The 13,095-nt window shown below is 34.3% G+C and overlaps 2 protein-coding genes across 4 annotated transcripts; one reads left to right on the forward strand and one right to left on the reverse strand.

Moving 5' to 3' along the window:
• Positions 1-312: 312 nt before the first annotated feature.
• LOC102629600 (trihelix transcription factor ASR3-like) lies at positions 313-2,016 on the reverse strand. The gene is made up of 2 exons (XM_025101431.2): positions 835-2,016; positions 313-599 (listed from the first exon to the last, which is right to left on the reverse strand). The coding sequence occupies exons 1-2, from the start codon at positions 1,511-1,513 to the stop codon at positions 313-315; spliced, it is 966 nt and encodes a 321-aa protein (XP_024957199.2). The 5' UTR covers positions 1,514-2,016.
• A 126-nt stretch (positions 2,017-2,142) lies between these two features.
• Positions 2,143-7,347, forward strand: LOC102627384 (protein MHF1 homolog). Of its 3 annotated transcripts, none has more exons than XM_025100602.2 (5): positions 2,143-2,404; positions 2,502-2,573; positions 3,835-3,915; positions 4,237-4,399; positions 7,075-7,347. In XM_025100602.2, exons 1-4 carry the CDS (start codon positions 2,281-2,283, stop codon positions 4,383-4,385), a joined length of 426 nt encoding a protein of 141 aa, XP_024956370.1. In that variant the 5' UTR covers positions 2,143-2,280; the 3' UTR covers positions 4,386-4,399; positions 7,075-7,347. The 3 variants fall into 3 exon arrangements, with proteins under 3 accessions (XP_024956370.1, XP_006485095.1, XP_015387760.1); XM_006485032.4 differs by lacking the exon at positions 7,075-7,347 and adding an exon at positions 5,943-6,193; XM_015532274.3 differs by lacking the exon at positions 7,075-7,347 and having other exon boundaries at positions 4,237-4,566.
• Positions 7,348-13,095: the final 5,748 nt, after the last annotated feature.

Consider the following 13,095-nt stretch of genomic DNA (forward strand, 5'->3'; position numbering starts at 1 on the left):
AATGTTTGATTCATAAAAATATATTAATATTTGCAAATTTAGACCACACTTTAATCCTTCTTAAATCCTAATTATGTTGATATGGAAAAGATAAAGCAACAAAATAATAAGTCCATCAAATATTTGAAAAGATGGGTTTGGGGTCCTCTGTAGATGGGGGAGCATTTTTTTTCTTTTTTGAGCTTGGGTGTGAGAGAAAGATTCTAAAAGCATGCGTGAGATTTGATGTCAACTGTATCAGATGCTTCATGCACGCTTAGAAATGTTGTGGGAAGTTTTAGAAAGATACCTTGAGTTATATTGCTTTTTTCCCTATAACTTATTACCAATTCTTAATAGAGCGTCTGTGAGTTTGTTCATAGCAGCAATCAAGTTATCAGAATGCTCCTTCTTTTGCTCCCTATCAAGTTGACAGTTGATGTTTTGAGCTTCAAGTTGGGTGTTTAGCATGCTACTATTCCTCTCTAGGACCTTGATCAACAGATCTCCCATGTTGGTCTCTTTGCTAACGCATGATGACAATCTCCTTCGCTTCCATCTTTCCTGAGTTGTGGATCCATTGGCTGTAGTTGTGCCTGCAAGCTTTTCTTTCAATGTATCTGCGGGATAAATATATCTATAAAGCCAAAACAAACCACAAGTTCTTTATTTTCTTTTTCATTGACAGTAACCATTGGCATTCGTCAACATCGTATAAATTCTGTATCAGGATGCATACATCAGAATAATCTATTAATCGAATGAGTAATAAGAATGAGGGAAGGAAAGGGAATGAAGGAGAGAGATTGCATGAAATCATGTGCAATGAAAACTTCAGTTTTACACTTCATTTACCTGCAACGTGCAATGGAGCTGCAACTTTCTTGATGGGACTCTGTCTTTCAGTTGTTTCCTTCTCAGGATTGTGGCCAATTTCCTGCCGTTGAGAAGGTTCAGAATCTGAGAACAAACCATCTCCCGCTGCAGTACTTCGGTCACTATCAAACACCTCATCATCCTCATCCTCCTCTGACACCGACATGGTCGTCAATGGAACAGCTGGCATGGCAAGGACTCCATCTAAAACATCATACACTTCTCTATCAAAATAGCCCGGCAGTTTCATTTGTTTCCTCGATTCATTTCTCATCACCCAGAAAGATTGTTTCTCTTCCTTCATCTGCGACTCCCATCTTTTAATTTTCCTGAAATCTACAAGAAGATTGCCCCATCTTTTCCGGCATTGTACTGGTCGTCTGTTGACACCGTACTGTTTACAGTACGAAGCAACCGAATCCCACTTTGGTTCACTCTGGTCCGATCTGAAGGCTGAAGTTGACGTGCGAAACCCGCGAATTCGGTCCTCTACAACCCTCTTGCCTTGTATGAGCACAATAGTTTCCTGTCTAGTCCATCGAGGGTGTCTTGCTGTCTTACCCCTGTCATCAGTGTTACCACCAATTGCCTGCTCTTCGTTATACCCATTTGGCAGAGAACTGCCATCTTCATGCTTATCATTTGACCCTGGCGCCATCACAAATGATCTTGACTACTGGCAGAAGAGTTTTGGGAGTCTTGTTTAGGTGTTAGCGAATTCTGCCCAGTGTTACCCAATCTTTCAGGCAATTTAACTATTTAAGACATTCTTAATTCCATTTCTTTTGACAGGTAAAAAACTACTGTCTCCCACTCATAGCTTTAATGGTGAGTTAAAGGTATGCATTATTATGAAGGGAAATATTTTCTTGCGGGAGGACACACGGGGCCATTATGATCTTTTCATGGGCAATTTCCTAATAGACAAGGTTGTTTGAATATGCCTGTGAATATGTAACTGTAAGCGCCAGAAATGGTAGTCATTTTTTTAGCTGTGAACAGATGGGGCATGATAAGCTGGATAAGGCGATAACGCAATTTTTAGAGGATCCTAAAATGGGCAAATTCCTCATTGATGACTAGATTCTCTACCAAAGGAAAAAAAAATACTTAATATGTTGACCAATCAATCATCGATTGCTCGTAATCTTAAATTTAATGGGAATTTTAAATTGTGATACTTATCATATTATCCCATATTTCATGCAAGGCTAAGGTTTCTAAATGAATACGGATTATTAATAAACGAATTATATAATTCAGCGTAACGGCGTGCTTAACGTTCAAAGCCATTTACCAAAAACGCTGCGTTTAATCCCGTTTCTTTCCCGCGCCTTTCTTCTACGGCAACGTACGGGTATGTATATATATATATATATATATCGATAACCAAATTGACGAAGCCCTAGAACCAGTAGCTTGCAAATGGAAGAAGAAACAATCGGAATCGATGAAGAGAGAAAACAACAACACGAAGAAGACGCTTCGGTAACCGAAATATTGAGAGACCGATTTCGACTCTCCACCATCTCCATCGCCGAAGCCGAAGGTTTCGTCCTTTCCAAAATTATAAATTTGAATATGAAGACATATCAATCAAATGCAGCGTTTTCAATTTTTTTTTCTTTTTCTGGCTAATCAAGCAGCCAATCAAATCGGCATGGAGATATCGAAACCGATTATAGCTTGTATTTCAGATTTGGCATTCAAATACACAGGTATAGATCGCATCATAATCATCATCATTGCTATTGAATTGAGATTGATTGTACAGCGTTCAATTTTTTTCTGTACTATCAATGGAATTAGGTTATTAGAGAACAACTAATTTTTTTTTTGAACGTATTTATTTAGTATTTGTGCCGTTACTTTGAAAGTTTAGAATGCAACTTTATTTTTATTTTCGTAATGTAATTTTGGTTATGCATCTGTGACGAAATTTGTTAAAGATTGATCAATTTAGATGCCATCAACGTAATCAATAAACCTAACTATGAAGATTGATATGAATCACGTTATCATCTAATTGGCCACTGAATATAGATATGACCTTAATGACTAAGGCAGCTTCCAAACCCTCTGCTCAAACTCTCCTTGATGGGCAAGTCTTTTACAAGGAATTGGCAACCTTTTGTTTGAATCTTTTTTTGGGTTGTAATCATGAGATGTATTGCTGACACAGCTTTGAGAACAAGTTTCCCATATTTGTTGATGTTAAGGTCATTCTAGGAACCATTGTTAAGAAGCTTACTAAGTTTGATAGGCAAACAGGACTACCATTGCAAATGCCATGAGTCTACACACTGCTCGATATGATGGGCTTATTAAGTATATCATGAGATGACTGACTATTGTGACGAATTGATGGTTAAGGACGCTGCCATCGTTTTTCAAAGAGGAGTTGTTGATGAAAAAGGGCAAATCACATGTTGCTTTAACTATATCAGAAAAACTTTCTCAATCAACGATGAAAGAGTGTTTTCTCAACCTCCTACTAGTCCAAATTTAAGATGTTACTCTCAACCTCTTATTGCATATGTGATAGCTAGTCTACTGAGTGATCATTTAATTTTTGGCTAGCTACAAGAAAGAGTGTTTTCTCTCTTTCACACAGTTTGCAGCTGTTCTGTTTCACCCAGCAGCTTGAGTCTCCACCACTGTTTCTTCATCGAACATAGCAAGATTTTACTATAAATTAAGCATATAAGTCCAGAAACCATGTGTTTTTCTTGAATTGGTTTTAGAATTCAGTTACTTTCAATCAAATTTTATATTTGACATTTGCACTTCATCTCCCTTAACGAAAGTAGTGACATTAAGCATCACTATTGGACAATGATGCATAACCTTTACAACTTCTTTGAAAACTTGAGATGGTGAAGTTTTTTTCCGCACCAACCGTGCCATTTTAATGCTCTTTGAAGATTGCTAAGCCAAGCCTGGCCGAACTAATCAGGAAGATACTCTTTTGAAATGCAGAACAGCTTTCAAAGGACCTTGAGCTATTTGCACAGCATGCTGGACGTAAATCTGTGAGAATGGAAGATGTCATACTTTCAGGTGAGTGTTCCTCGGTCATGACTTTGCTAGGACCATTAGCATCAAGGTGTTTGAATGTTATGAATGAACATTTATTTCACCAGAAGACACAGCCTAAGCATTTCTTGCTCTTGACCAAGATATTCAAAATCCCTGCTCTGTTACCATTGCACATATTTGCAATCATGATTATGCAAAAGTGAGAGAGAGAGAGAGAGAGAGAGAGATATGCCAGGGTTGAGAGAAGGGGAGAAATGGCATATATTTATGTTTACATTTGGATTAGCTAGAAACTTTTTTAATTTCTGTGAATGTTTTAAGACTGGTGCAATTTGGTTTTAGCACATAGGAATGAACGTCTGGCCGCCACTTTAAGGTCCTTTCGCAATGATTTGAAAGCAAAAGAACCACGTTCTGAAAGGAAACGGAAGAAATCTTCAACAAGGGAAGACATAACTACTACCAATGTAGTGCAAGTACCTGATCTCTAAGTCAGGACTTCCAGGTATGTGCACTCCCATTTGGTAATGAAGGCCTATTATTCTTTGATAATTAAATAACACTTCAACAATGACTTCTTTACTTGTTATCCAAATCTTTCTTATCTGTAAAATGAATTGCATTTGTATTTCTCTGAAAGTACTATATCTATATACTTATAATTTTCTTAAATTGCTGAAAACCTGATCAACAAGATAAGTTTAAGTCGAAGGGTGTTTAGGATTATAGTATGGTTTGTATTATGTTTGTTGCTTGATACTAATTTCTACTAAAGAGTAAAGACAGTATCTCAAAATTGAAGTTTGGCCGTTTTGGAGTCCATCCATTTCTTGATCATGACTTGGACATTCTCGTTACTAATTTCTTTCTAAACACAACCTATACCAATTTGCACCATTATATTCCCAAATTAAGCTGAAGCTTTAGCAATTCCTCGGTTACCGAGAAGTTGATTAATTTTCAACTATGGGTAACCCTGATGACTTGGAGGAAGCCTTTAATAGATTTTCAGGTCGCCGTTGATGAGTCATGAATATTGTTTGATGAAATTTGAGAGAAGAGGTGATATTGTAAATATCAATAATGGTTTTAAGAATTAAGAGGATGATATATTGGTGCTAATAGGATCATAAGGAACCTTTCTCGTGGAAACTGCTGAGTTCGGTAATTTGGTAGCCATCAACATCAAGGGTGGGATATCTAGATACGAGATTGTGAGTCCAAGTTGGGCCTTCAAATGATGTGGACCACTTTAGTTCAGACTTGGCCCAACTTTGTAAGGAGAGGACCTTACTGCACTCTCAACAAACTACTGATGTGCCCTATAACCGGAAATCATAAATTTAAGGGGAAAAGAACTAGAGCCCACTACAATTTATAGTTTATAGGATATATTTTGCCCCTGAGCTTGGCTAAGTGTTTTCCTTGTCTTCTTTAGCTGGCCACTAATGTTCAAACTTTGGTTTAGTTAGGGAGATTAAAAATAGATTTGCACTTATTATTATTATTATTATTATTATAGGAAATAAATAATACAGAGGAGAAAAAATTAAACACAAGCGAATGATAACAGATGGATCCTATCAACAAATGACGAAGCTTCAAAGTTTTGTTTATAATTAGTTGAATTTTGTTGGGTTTCAGTATTTATCAAACAAATTTTTGAAAATAAAAACCAATGATAGGTCGAGTGGTGAGATTGAGCTATATAATATTTAAACAAAAAATATAAGATGATAATCTTTGAAAACTACTTTTAATGTACTTTATTCATTTCAGTCAAAACATTGCAAAGCAATTACAAGAATTGAAACTTGGAAGTGTTTTTGACAATTTTAAAAACTAGTTTCAAATGCATCATTATGTCTTGAATGAAATAAAATAAAATATTAACTACTAATATATCTATCTTTATTTAACTTTTAAAGAAATGGAGTATATTTTTTATTATTGCACGAGTATGATTGTAAAAAAGATATGTGTGCAAGCTGACAAATCATATATGGTTCTCGGCCCAAATTGGAATACATTTTTTTTTTGTTTTACAGCCGCATCTCTTCTTCAGTCAAGCTCGGAAAGAATAGGAGAGCAAGTATTAGTACCATAGTAAAAATACATTCCTTATCATTAATATGGTTGCTCGCGGAAATTGTGGTCTCTCAGAAAAATGGATGACTATATCTTTAACTCTTTGTCAAATAAATTTTATATATTGGATGGGTACCCTATCTGTTTAGTCCACAAGCTCCCATGAAATGGATGTGTTTGGGTATTCAATATAGGTGGGCTGTTAATGTCACATCTTGGTATGATTTAGACCACACAACGCAAATTGAATCATTTTCAAATATGAAAAATATGTCACATCTCGTTCAAGAATTTATAGTGAGGTCAAATACCACTCAACTGACTGGTAATTTTTTGAGGCAAATTGGATCCTGTGAAGCAAGTCTCTTGATGTTTACAGTTCATTAATTTGATTAAATTTTGCATTCGGTCCAATTCAAAATCACAAAAATTTTATTCGGGTGCTGCAAATTGTTTTTAAAAGATTCAAAAGAAATATGAATCGTTAGAGGGCAACGAGAACCAGTTGAAGTTGATTACGTCTTAGATTTGATTATTGTACCATCCGCCCATGTGCACATTAGGTATATGCTCTCTATATTTAGGTATCTCTTTTTGGATGCTTTTGTTCTTTTTTTTTTTTTTTTTGAAAGAATGCTTTTGTTCTTTTTACCAAAACTGCACATTTGATTTGCTGTCTTATGAACATTTGTTTAGCAAATTAAAATAAAAAAATGATGAAAGGATATTATTAATTCTTAGACCAATTCATTTGGAGATTATCGGTAAATTTTGTCAAAGAAAAAACTGATCATTCTGATAACTCTAAGATTTTTCTTTTTTAAATACACCATAATTACAAATTTACTTATATTTAGAAATTTCATAAGTCAAATTTTCAACAATATAGTTTAAATATCTGAACTCACGACGAATCAGATATATTTTCGAACAGTTAAACTCGAATAATCGAATTACTCTGCGACACATGAGTGTTGCCACAGTCAGTGGATTGTTGCAACTTACAAATTTAATATTTTGTTTGTATGTTTGGCAGAAACTTTTTGATTTTGAAATGAGAACTCGTGAAAAATGATAAGACTTTTTTTTCAGTTTCAACGGGTAAATAAAGAGCGGGAAGGCTATTCAACTAAATTGCTTGCAACTGAATTAAGCTTTGAAAAGGTCGTCAGGTCACGCAGTTGGAGGTGGAAATGAAACCGAAACTGAATTACTTTCTGGCAGTTTCTCTCGATGCGGCAAATATGTGCAGAAGATAACGAGTGTCTTGTGTCACAAGCATTTTCTTCAATTTAGTGCACATTCACACACCCAACGCATCTTTTGTTCAAAACGCGCCTCTCAGACTCAAATGCTTAGCCTTTTTTTTTTTTTTTTTTGAAAAAAAATAGTAAATTCAAAATTGCATTAAAAGAGCCAAAAGCAGTTGATACAAGTCACGTCATAGTTAAATACAATTGGCCACACGGCTGAATCGAATATAATGTGTAAGGGTTTTACGGAAGTCATGACTCAAGTCTCGGTTAATCTAGCAATAAATATTATGAATCTCTTAAAAAAATGGTTCTGAGAATTTTTTGAATATGGCATAATCTATGCATCCTAGCTATCTCAGACAATAAACACATTCAAAATTTTTTTTAAAAAAAAAAAACCTTTATTCGCAACACATACCGTCGCTCATTAAAAGTTAAATTTGTTGAATATAATTCAAAAGCTCTCTGTCCTGGCCTGGGTTATAATTTGTTCCCAAAAAACGGTTGATGTTTCATCTCGGCGACGCGCGTGCTAGCGCGTGGGTACTGTGCTGACACCTGAATCAAGATTCTCTGAAATCATTTGTACTCGTTGTTCGCAAGGATGTCTTTTTTCTGTTTCTGAGCCTTTGATGGTCAATGTCATGGTCACATCGTGCGGCTCACATGGTTCCATCATATCACTTGAAGCCTGACCTAATCTATTTCCACGCCTTTTCTCGGGGCCAATTGCTAACGCCATTGTGCAACTCCTAACCGTACGAGGGGTGGTTAGTGCTTGACCGCTAGTGTGGTACCAAGTACATGTAATTCAAAGATCGGGAAATGAGACTCTCGTTTATTTTTTTTTAATGACAAATATTACTCATGGTATTTATAATTATATAAATATTAAGATCCGTTTACATCAATTTTAATATCGCATTATTCAGATTTTTAATCTTCTCAAATATTCGAGATACATCAATTCCCATCCTAAAAGAAACACTGCCTTCACTTAAGTTCTGGGACACCGAAGAAAGAAATTTAAATTAAATTCTTATAATGCGTCTACGGAGACTCAAACTACTTCCCTCACAAATCACTTCCCTCACATTTGTGAGGGAGTGACTCTAGCCACTCGATCTTAGCTCAAGTGGTTAGACTCTCATTTTTTTAGATTGACCATTTTACCTTCTTTCAAAATTTAAATACCCACTTTATCTTCATTTAATTAATTAACATATTAATATATTTTTAACAATAATTATTAATATTTATAATTTTTGAATAAATAATCACAATAATTATATATTAATATTAATATATTAATTATTAATTCATCTATTAATATTAACTAATTAATATAAATAGTACTATTAATTAATATATTAATATACTATTAACAATAATATATTAATAATTATAGTTCTTGAATATATATTAAAAAAATTGAAAATTTATTATAATTATGGAATTCAGTTATGGTAGTTGTTGTTGTTATTATTATTAATTCTTTTTATTTTTATTTTTATAAAATTTATTATTGTTGTTGTTGTTGTTATTAATTTATTAATTATTACTATTATTTATTTTTTAATCATCATCATCATCAAATGATAATGATTAACAAAAGGTATTTTAATATATTATTAATCATATTATTTTAATAATAATATTATTATTAATCATTTTTATAATAATAAAAATCACAAATAATAATAATAATAATAATAGCAGTAGTTATTATTATAATTAACTAAGGACATTTTAGTAACTTGAAACAATTCACTTATTCTGATTCGATTCCAAGATAAATTAAATACATCAATGGGATTCTAACTTATTCACATTTCGATTCTTATAGTTCAAGTAAATAATTTATTTTGATTCTCATTCCACATTCTCATTTCAACTCATTCTCATTTCAATTCATTCCGATTTCAACTCATTATGCTTCTAATTTATTCTGATTATTGACAAATAAACGCAACGTAAGAGTTATTCCCAATAACCTAATAGTATTCGACAATAAATTATGCTTAAATTATTTAAAACAACTTTTATATAGATGTATATGTAACTTAGCAAGGTGACTCAACTCAAGGTTAGCACTATACTCTGTTTTCTTTCATGCGATGAAATGTCCAATAACCTTTTAGTATTTTGACAATAAATTACACTTAAATTATTTGAAACAACTTTTATATTGGTGTATATATTACTTAGTTAGGTGATTCAATTTAAAGTTAGTACTACACTCTGCTTTCTTTTATGAATCATGATAATGTAAGGTAAATTTTTCCACAAAGGCTGTAAAATGAATAAAGCCATAACAATAGAAACCAAAGCAAAGTGCATCTCCTTTATAAATTCCTGCTTCAAATTGGTCCACTCATATTACATATATATTTATATATCAGTTTTCCTTTTTGCCCTTTTTATTCTTTCGTAATCGTTACAAGATGCTCAAATTTTCGACTGTCTTCAAATGTTTTCACCATTAAAATCCCACCATGCTTCCAAAAAGGCCAAAAGCAAAAAAAGAGATGTCACTTGAAGCTGACACGTGGCAGTGATATCATGGAACGTAGTACCACAAAACTTATCCATCACCCATAATAAAACCCCGTGCCCCAACACCCGTTTCCCCACCCTCCCCATTGGCCCGTCGCTTTCATGTTTCATGCACATGCACGCAACAACAGCTGTAGTGTACACTGTACACTTACAATAGCAAGATCAGATCCAACGGCCACCACGACGCCTCCGTTACCACGGGAACCTCTCTAAGAGTGTAACCGAACCGTCTCTGCTTTTTGTGTCTCTCTCCGTTTCGCTTTCACAATAAGCGTCCGATTTAATGGAAATTTGTTAGAAGCTGTGTTTGCCCAGTAATTGTATCCGAAACGAAACAAAACAAACAAATCCTTTTGTGTTTTTCTTTTGTTTTTTATTTCCACGGTGTACATTAAAGAATAATCCTTTTTTGTTTTGTTTTTAGACGCAAATGCAATTGATCGTCATTTATGACAAATTATTTATTAAAAAAAAAAAAGAACACCCACGTCTCATTAGATTTCTTTCTTTTTTTTTTCCTCCCTAATTTGATCCTTACTTTTGTTAAAAATGAGAGATCCCTAATAATTATTCCAAAATACTTACATAGACTACGACGGTTATTCACATTCGAATATTATCGATAATACCAAATACTGAGATTAATTTTCTTTTAACTTAAAATCTATGTAATTGACGTACCCCAATTATTGATCCTAATTTTCTTTTAACTTAAAATCTATGTAATTGACGTACCCCAATTATTGACCCTTACACCGTAGATAGAATAAGATGGTTTTGTTTCTCGTGTTTGGTTTCATTTTAGTTATGGGAAAATAAAATTATAGCCGAGAGAGGGAATTTCCCTCTTTAGATTGTTATTTCTATTACATTCATCCTTTTCTTGCTCTTGTATTCTAACTGTTCTGTCGACTCCAATAATGGTCCATGTGGATTTTAATTATAGTGACTTGTCTTTGTATGGTTTGTGCATCAATTATCGAGAAATATTTGAATTTATCCAAGTAACAATAGTTTTCGGGGAAAAAAATAATAGTTAAAATTGGATTCTTAATTATTGTTATTCTAAGAAAAAAAAAATTATTTTTTTCTCTGTAATTTATGTATACAAAAACCATACAAAAGGATCCAACTTTCACTATTTTCTCATGTATTCTTTTTTGTTCATCCAGAACTTTCGCATTCGTTTATGTTATTCCAACAAATTAAACACCACCTATATTAATCTTGGAACTTTTTTTTTTTTTTTTGGGGTGAACCTCGGCCGTACAACGAAGCTTGGAAATTATTTTAGTCCGTACTGAACTAAAATAATAGTTCGATTCATTGAGATTAATATGTTTTAGTTATATATACGGATATACGAATTTTTTAGGTGCTAATATGAATATTAGTAATACTGAAACATTTTAAAAATGTGTTAAAGATCAATATAAATATTACTTCTTATATTATGCTTTATTATAAATATTTAAAAAATTACTGGGTCTCAAATAAATTTTAGAAGGTTAGAGATGTCGTACCTTTCACTTTGGATATTGTTTGATGATCAGTGAAACAATAAAATTTGATTATTTGACGGTGTTAAATTGTAGAATATATATGATACCTTTAATAGTATAATTACAACTAAATATAATACGGTAAATACAACCTCAATCACATTGTTTGCCAAAATATTCGGATGCTAAATATAAGTAAGAGTGCTGCTATTGAGACTCAGGAACGACAAAAGGAAGACAGAAACAGCAGCATATGCTGTCGTTTTCTATCCTCTCTCTTTAGAAAATGAGCATGCGTGAATTTTAAGTTAGACCCACAATCAATTTAAAAAATTAAATTAAACATAATGCATGAGCCAGTAAAGCATTAACAAGAATTTTTTTTTCTCTCTCACCTCTCTTTTAGCTGGAATAGAAACCACAAACTCACTCACGCACGCACTCTTTACTTCCCTTTTGACAAACCACATAATCACACCCACAATCAACAATCAGCCACGCACTCTTACTTTCCGTTTGACAAACCACATACGACGGACGAGCCCACAGACGACGGACCACCACCATCACGTGATCGAGGGAGTAGAACTCATGCGGTGGTGCGTTGGAGCCGCGGTTCTTTCGAGCTAAAAGGTCGGTGTTCCTGTTGGTTTTCGTTGGCGAGGATGGTAGGGAAACGACAGTCGGCTTCCAAGCTTCAGATCAATACCTTGATCGGCCGGTGGAGTTGCCGGGATCGTGAAATCCAACCGGGTCACATTCGTGGGTCGGGTTGGGTCGGGTTCGCGATTTTTGAGCTAAATCGACGGCGTTCTTGTTGGTTTTCAGCGGCAAGGATGGCAGGGAAACGAGGCCCGACTTCCAAGCTTCAGATCAATACCTTGATTGGCCGGTAGAGTGGCCGGGGTTGTGAAATCCAACCGGGTCATGTTCGCGGGTTGGGTTCATGGGTCAAATTGGGGCAACCTCTCTCCCTTCTCATCTCCTCATCCACTCACAAAGCGCCACACCACGGCTCCCCTTAGCCAGGTTATTGCTGCTGGAATTTTTTTTGTTGGAAGTGTTATTGGAATTTTTTTTGCTGAAAGTGTTACTGGTGCTGGAATTGATGCTGGAGTTGTTGCTGCTGGAATTTTTTTTTTTTTTGTGTTTGTGTGTTTTCGTTTGTCTCTGTTTCTATTCCTGTCTCAACTACAAGCTTCTATAATAAGTGTTTGGCCTCGGCACAAAATCAATGTTTGTAATAGAGATAATCAATAAAAGTCAGTTCAGTTTTCCAATTTTATCTGTTTGGCCTGGGCACAAAATTTTTTATGTTCTGATTTATTTTCGAAACAGAGTAGAACTCACAACGTGCTGCCCAGCTGAAATGAATTGAAGCAAAGCAGAGCGACATCGTTTGATGAAAAGGGAATGCTCACACGGTGCTAAGCTGAAATTAAGAGGAAAAAAGATTAAAATTAGTTTCCTATCCTCTCTATCTCTCTAGGGAGATTTGCTAGATAAAGTATAAGGAAAAAGATAAAATGAAGAAATTTGAGCTGCTTTTCCATTTTCTTATTCTTTATTTTATTATTTATTATGGTCCCATGCATTTTCGAATTGGCGTAAGACAACGTGTGAAACCACGCTAATTTTTATCGTCCTTTAGTCTTCCTTTAGTTTGTTTACCATTTTGCTATAAGTAAACTCATTAATTTTGGCCTTAAAAGGGTACACAAACACATCATCCCCTCATTAGGGCAAAGTCAATAATCTAATCGTGCCAGCAAATAAAGTTTGGCAATGCTTCCTCG

The sequence above is a fragment of the Citrus sinensis genome, chromosome 4, assembly GCF_022201045.2.
Source record: "Citrus sinensis cultivar Valencia sweet orange chromosome 4, DVS_A1.0, whole genome shotgun sequence".
In the NCBI taxonomy this organism is placed as follows: Eukaryota; Viridiplantae; Streptophyta; class Magnoliopsida; order Sapindales; family Rutaceae; genus Citrus; species Citrus sinensis.

Excerpts from the sequence above, each read along its gene's own strand:
- LOC102629600 (XM_025101431.2), bottom strand. The coding sequence starts at position 1,513 with ATGGCGCCAGGGTCAAATGATAAGCATGAAGATGGCAGTTCTCTGCCA. Across the intron at positions 600-834 it reads AGCTCCATTGCACGTTGCAG|ATACATTGAAAGAAAAGCTT; the intron begins GTAAATGAAGTG and ends TTTATCCCGCAG.
- LOC102627384 (XM_025100602.2), top strand. The coding sequence starts at position 2,281 with ATGGAAGAAGAAACAATCGGAATCGATGAAGAGAGAAAACAACAACAC. Across the intron at positions 2,405-2,501 it reads CTCCATCGCCGAAGCCGAAG|CCAATCAAATCGGCATGGAG; the intron begins GTTTCGTCCTTT and ends CTAATCAAGCAG. Across the intron at positions 2,574-3,834 it reads TTTGGCATTCAAATACACAG|AACAGCTTTCAAAGGACCTT; the intron begins GTATAGATCGCA and ends TTTGAAATGCAG.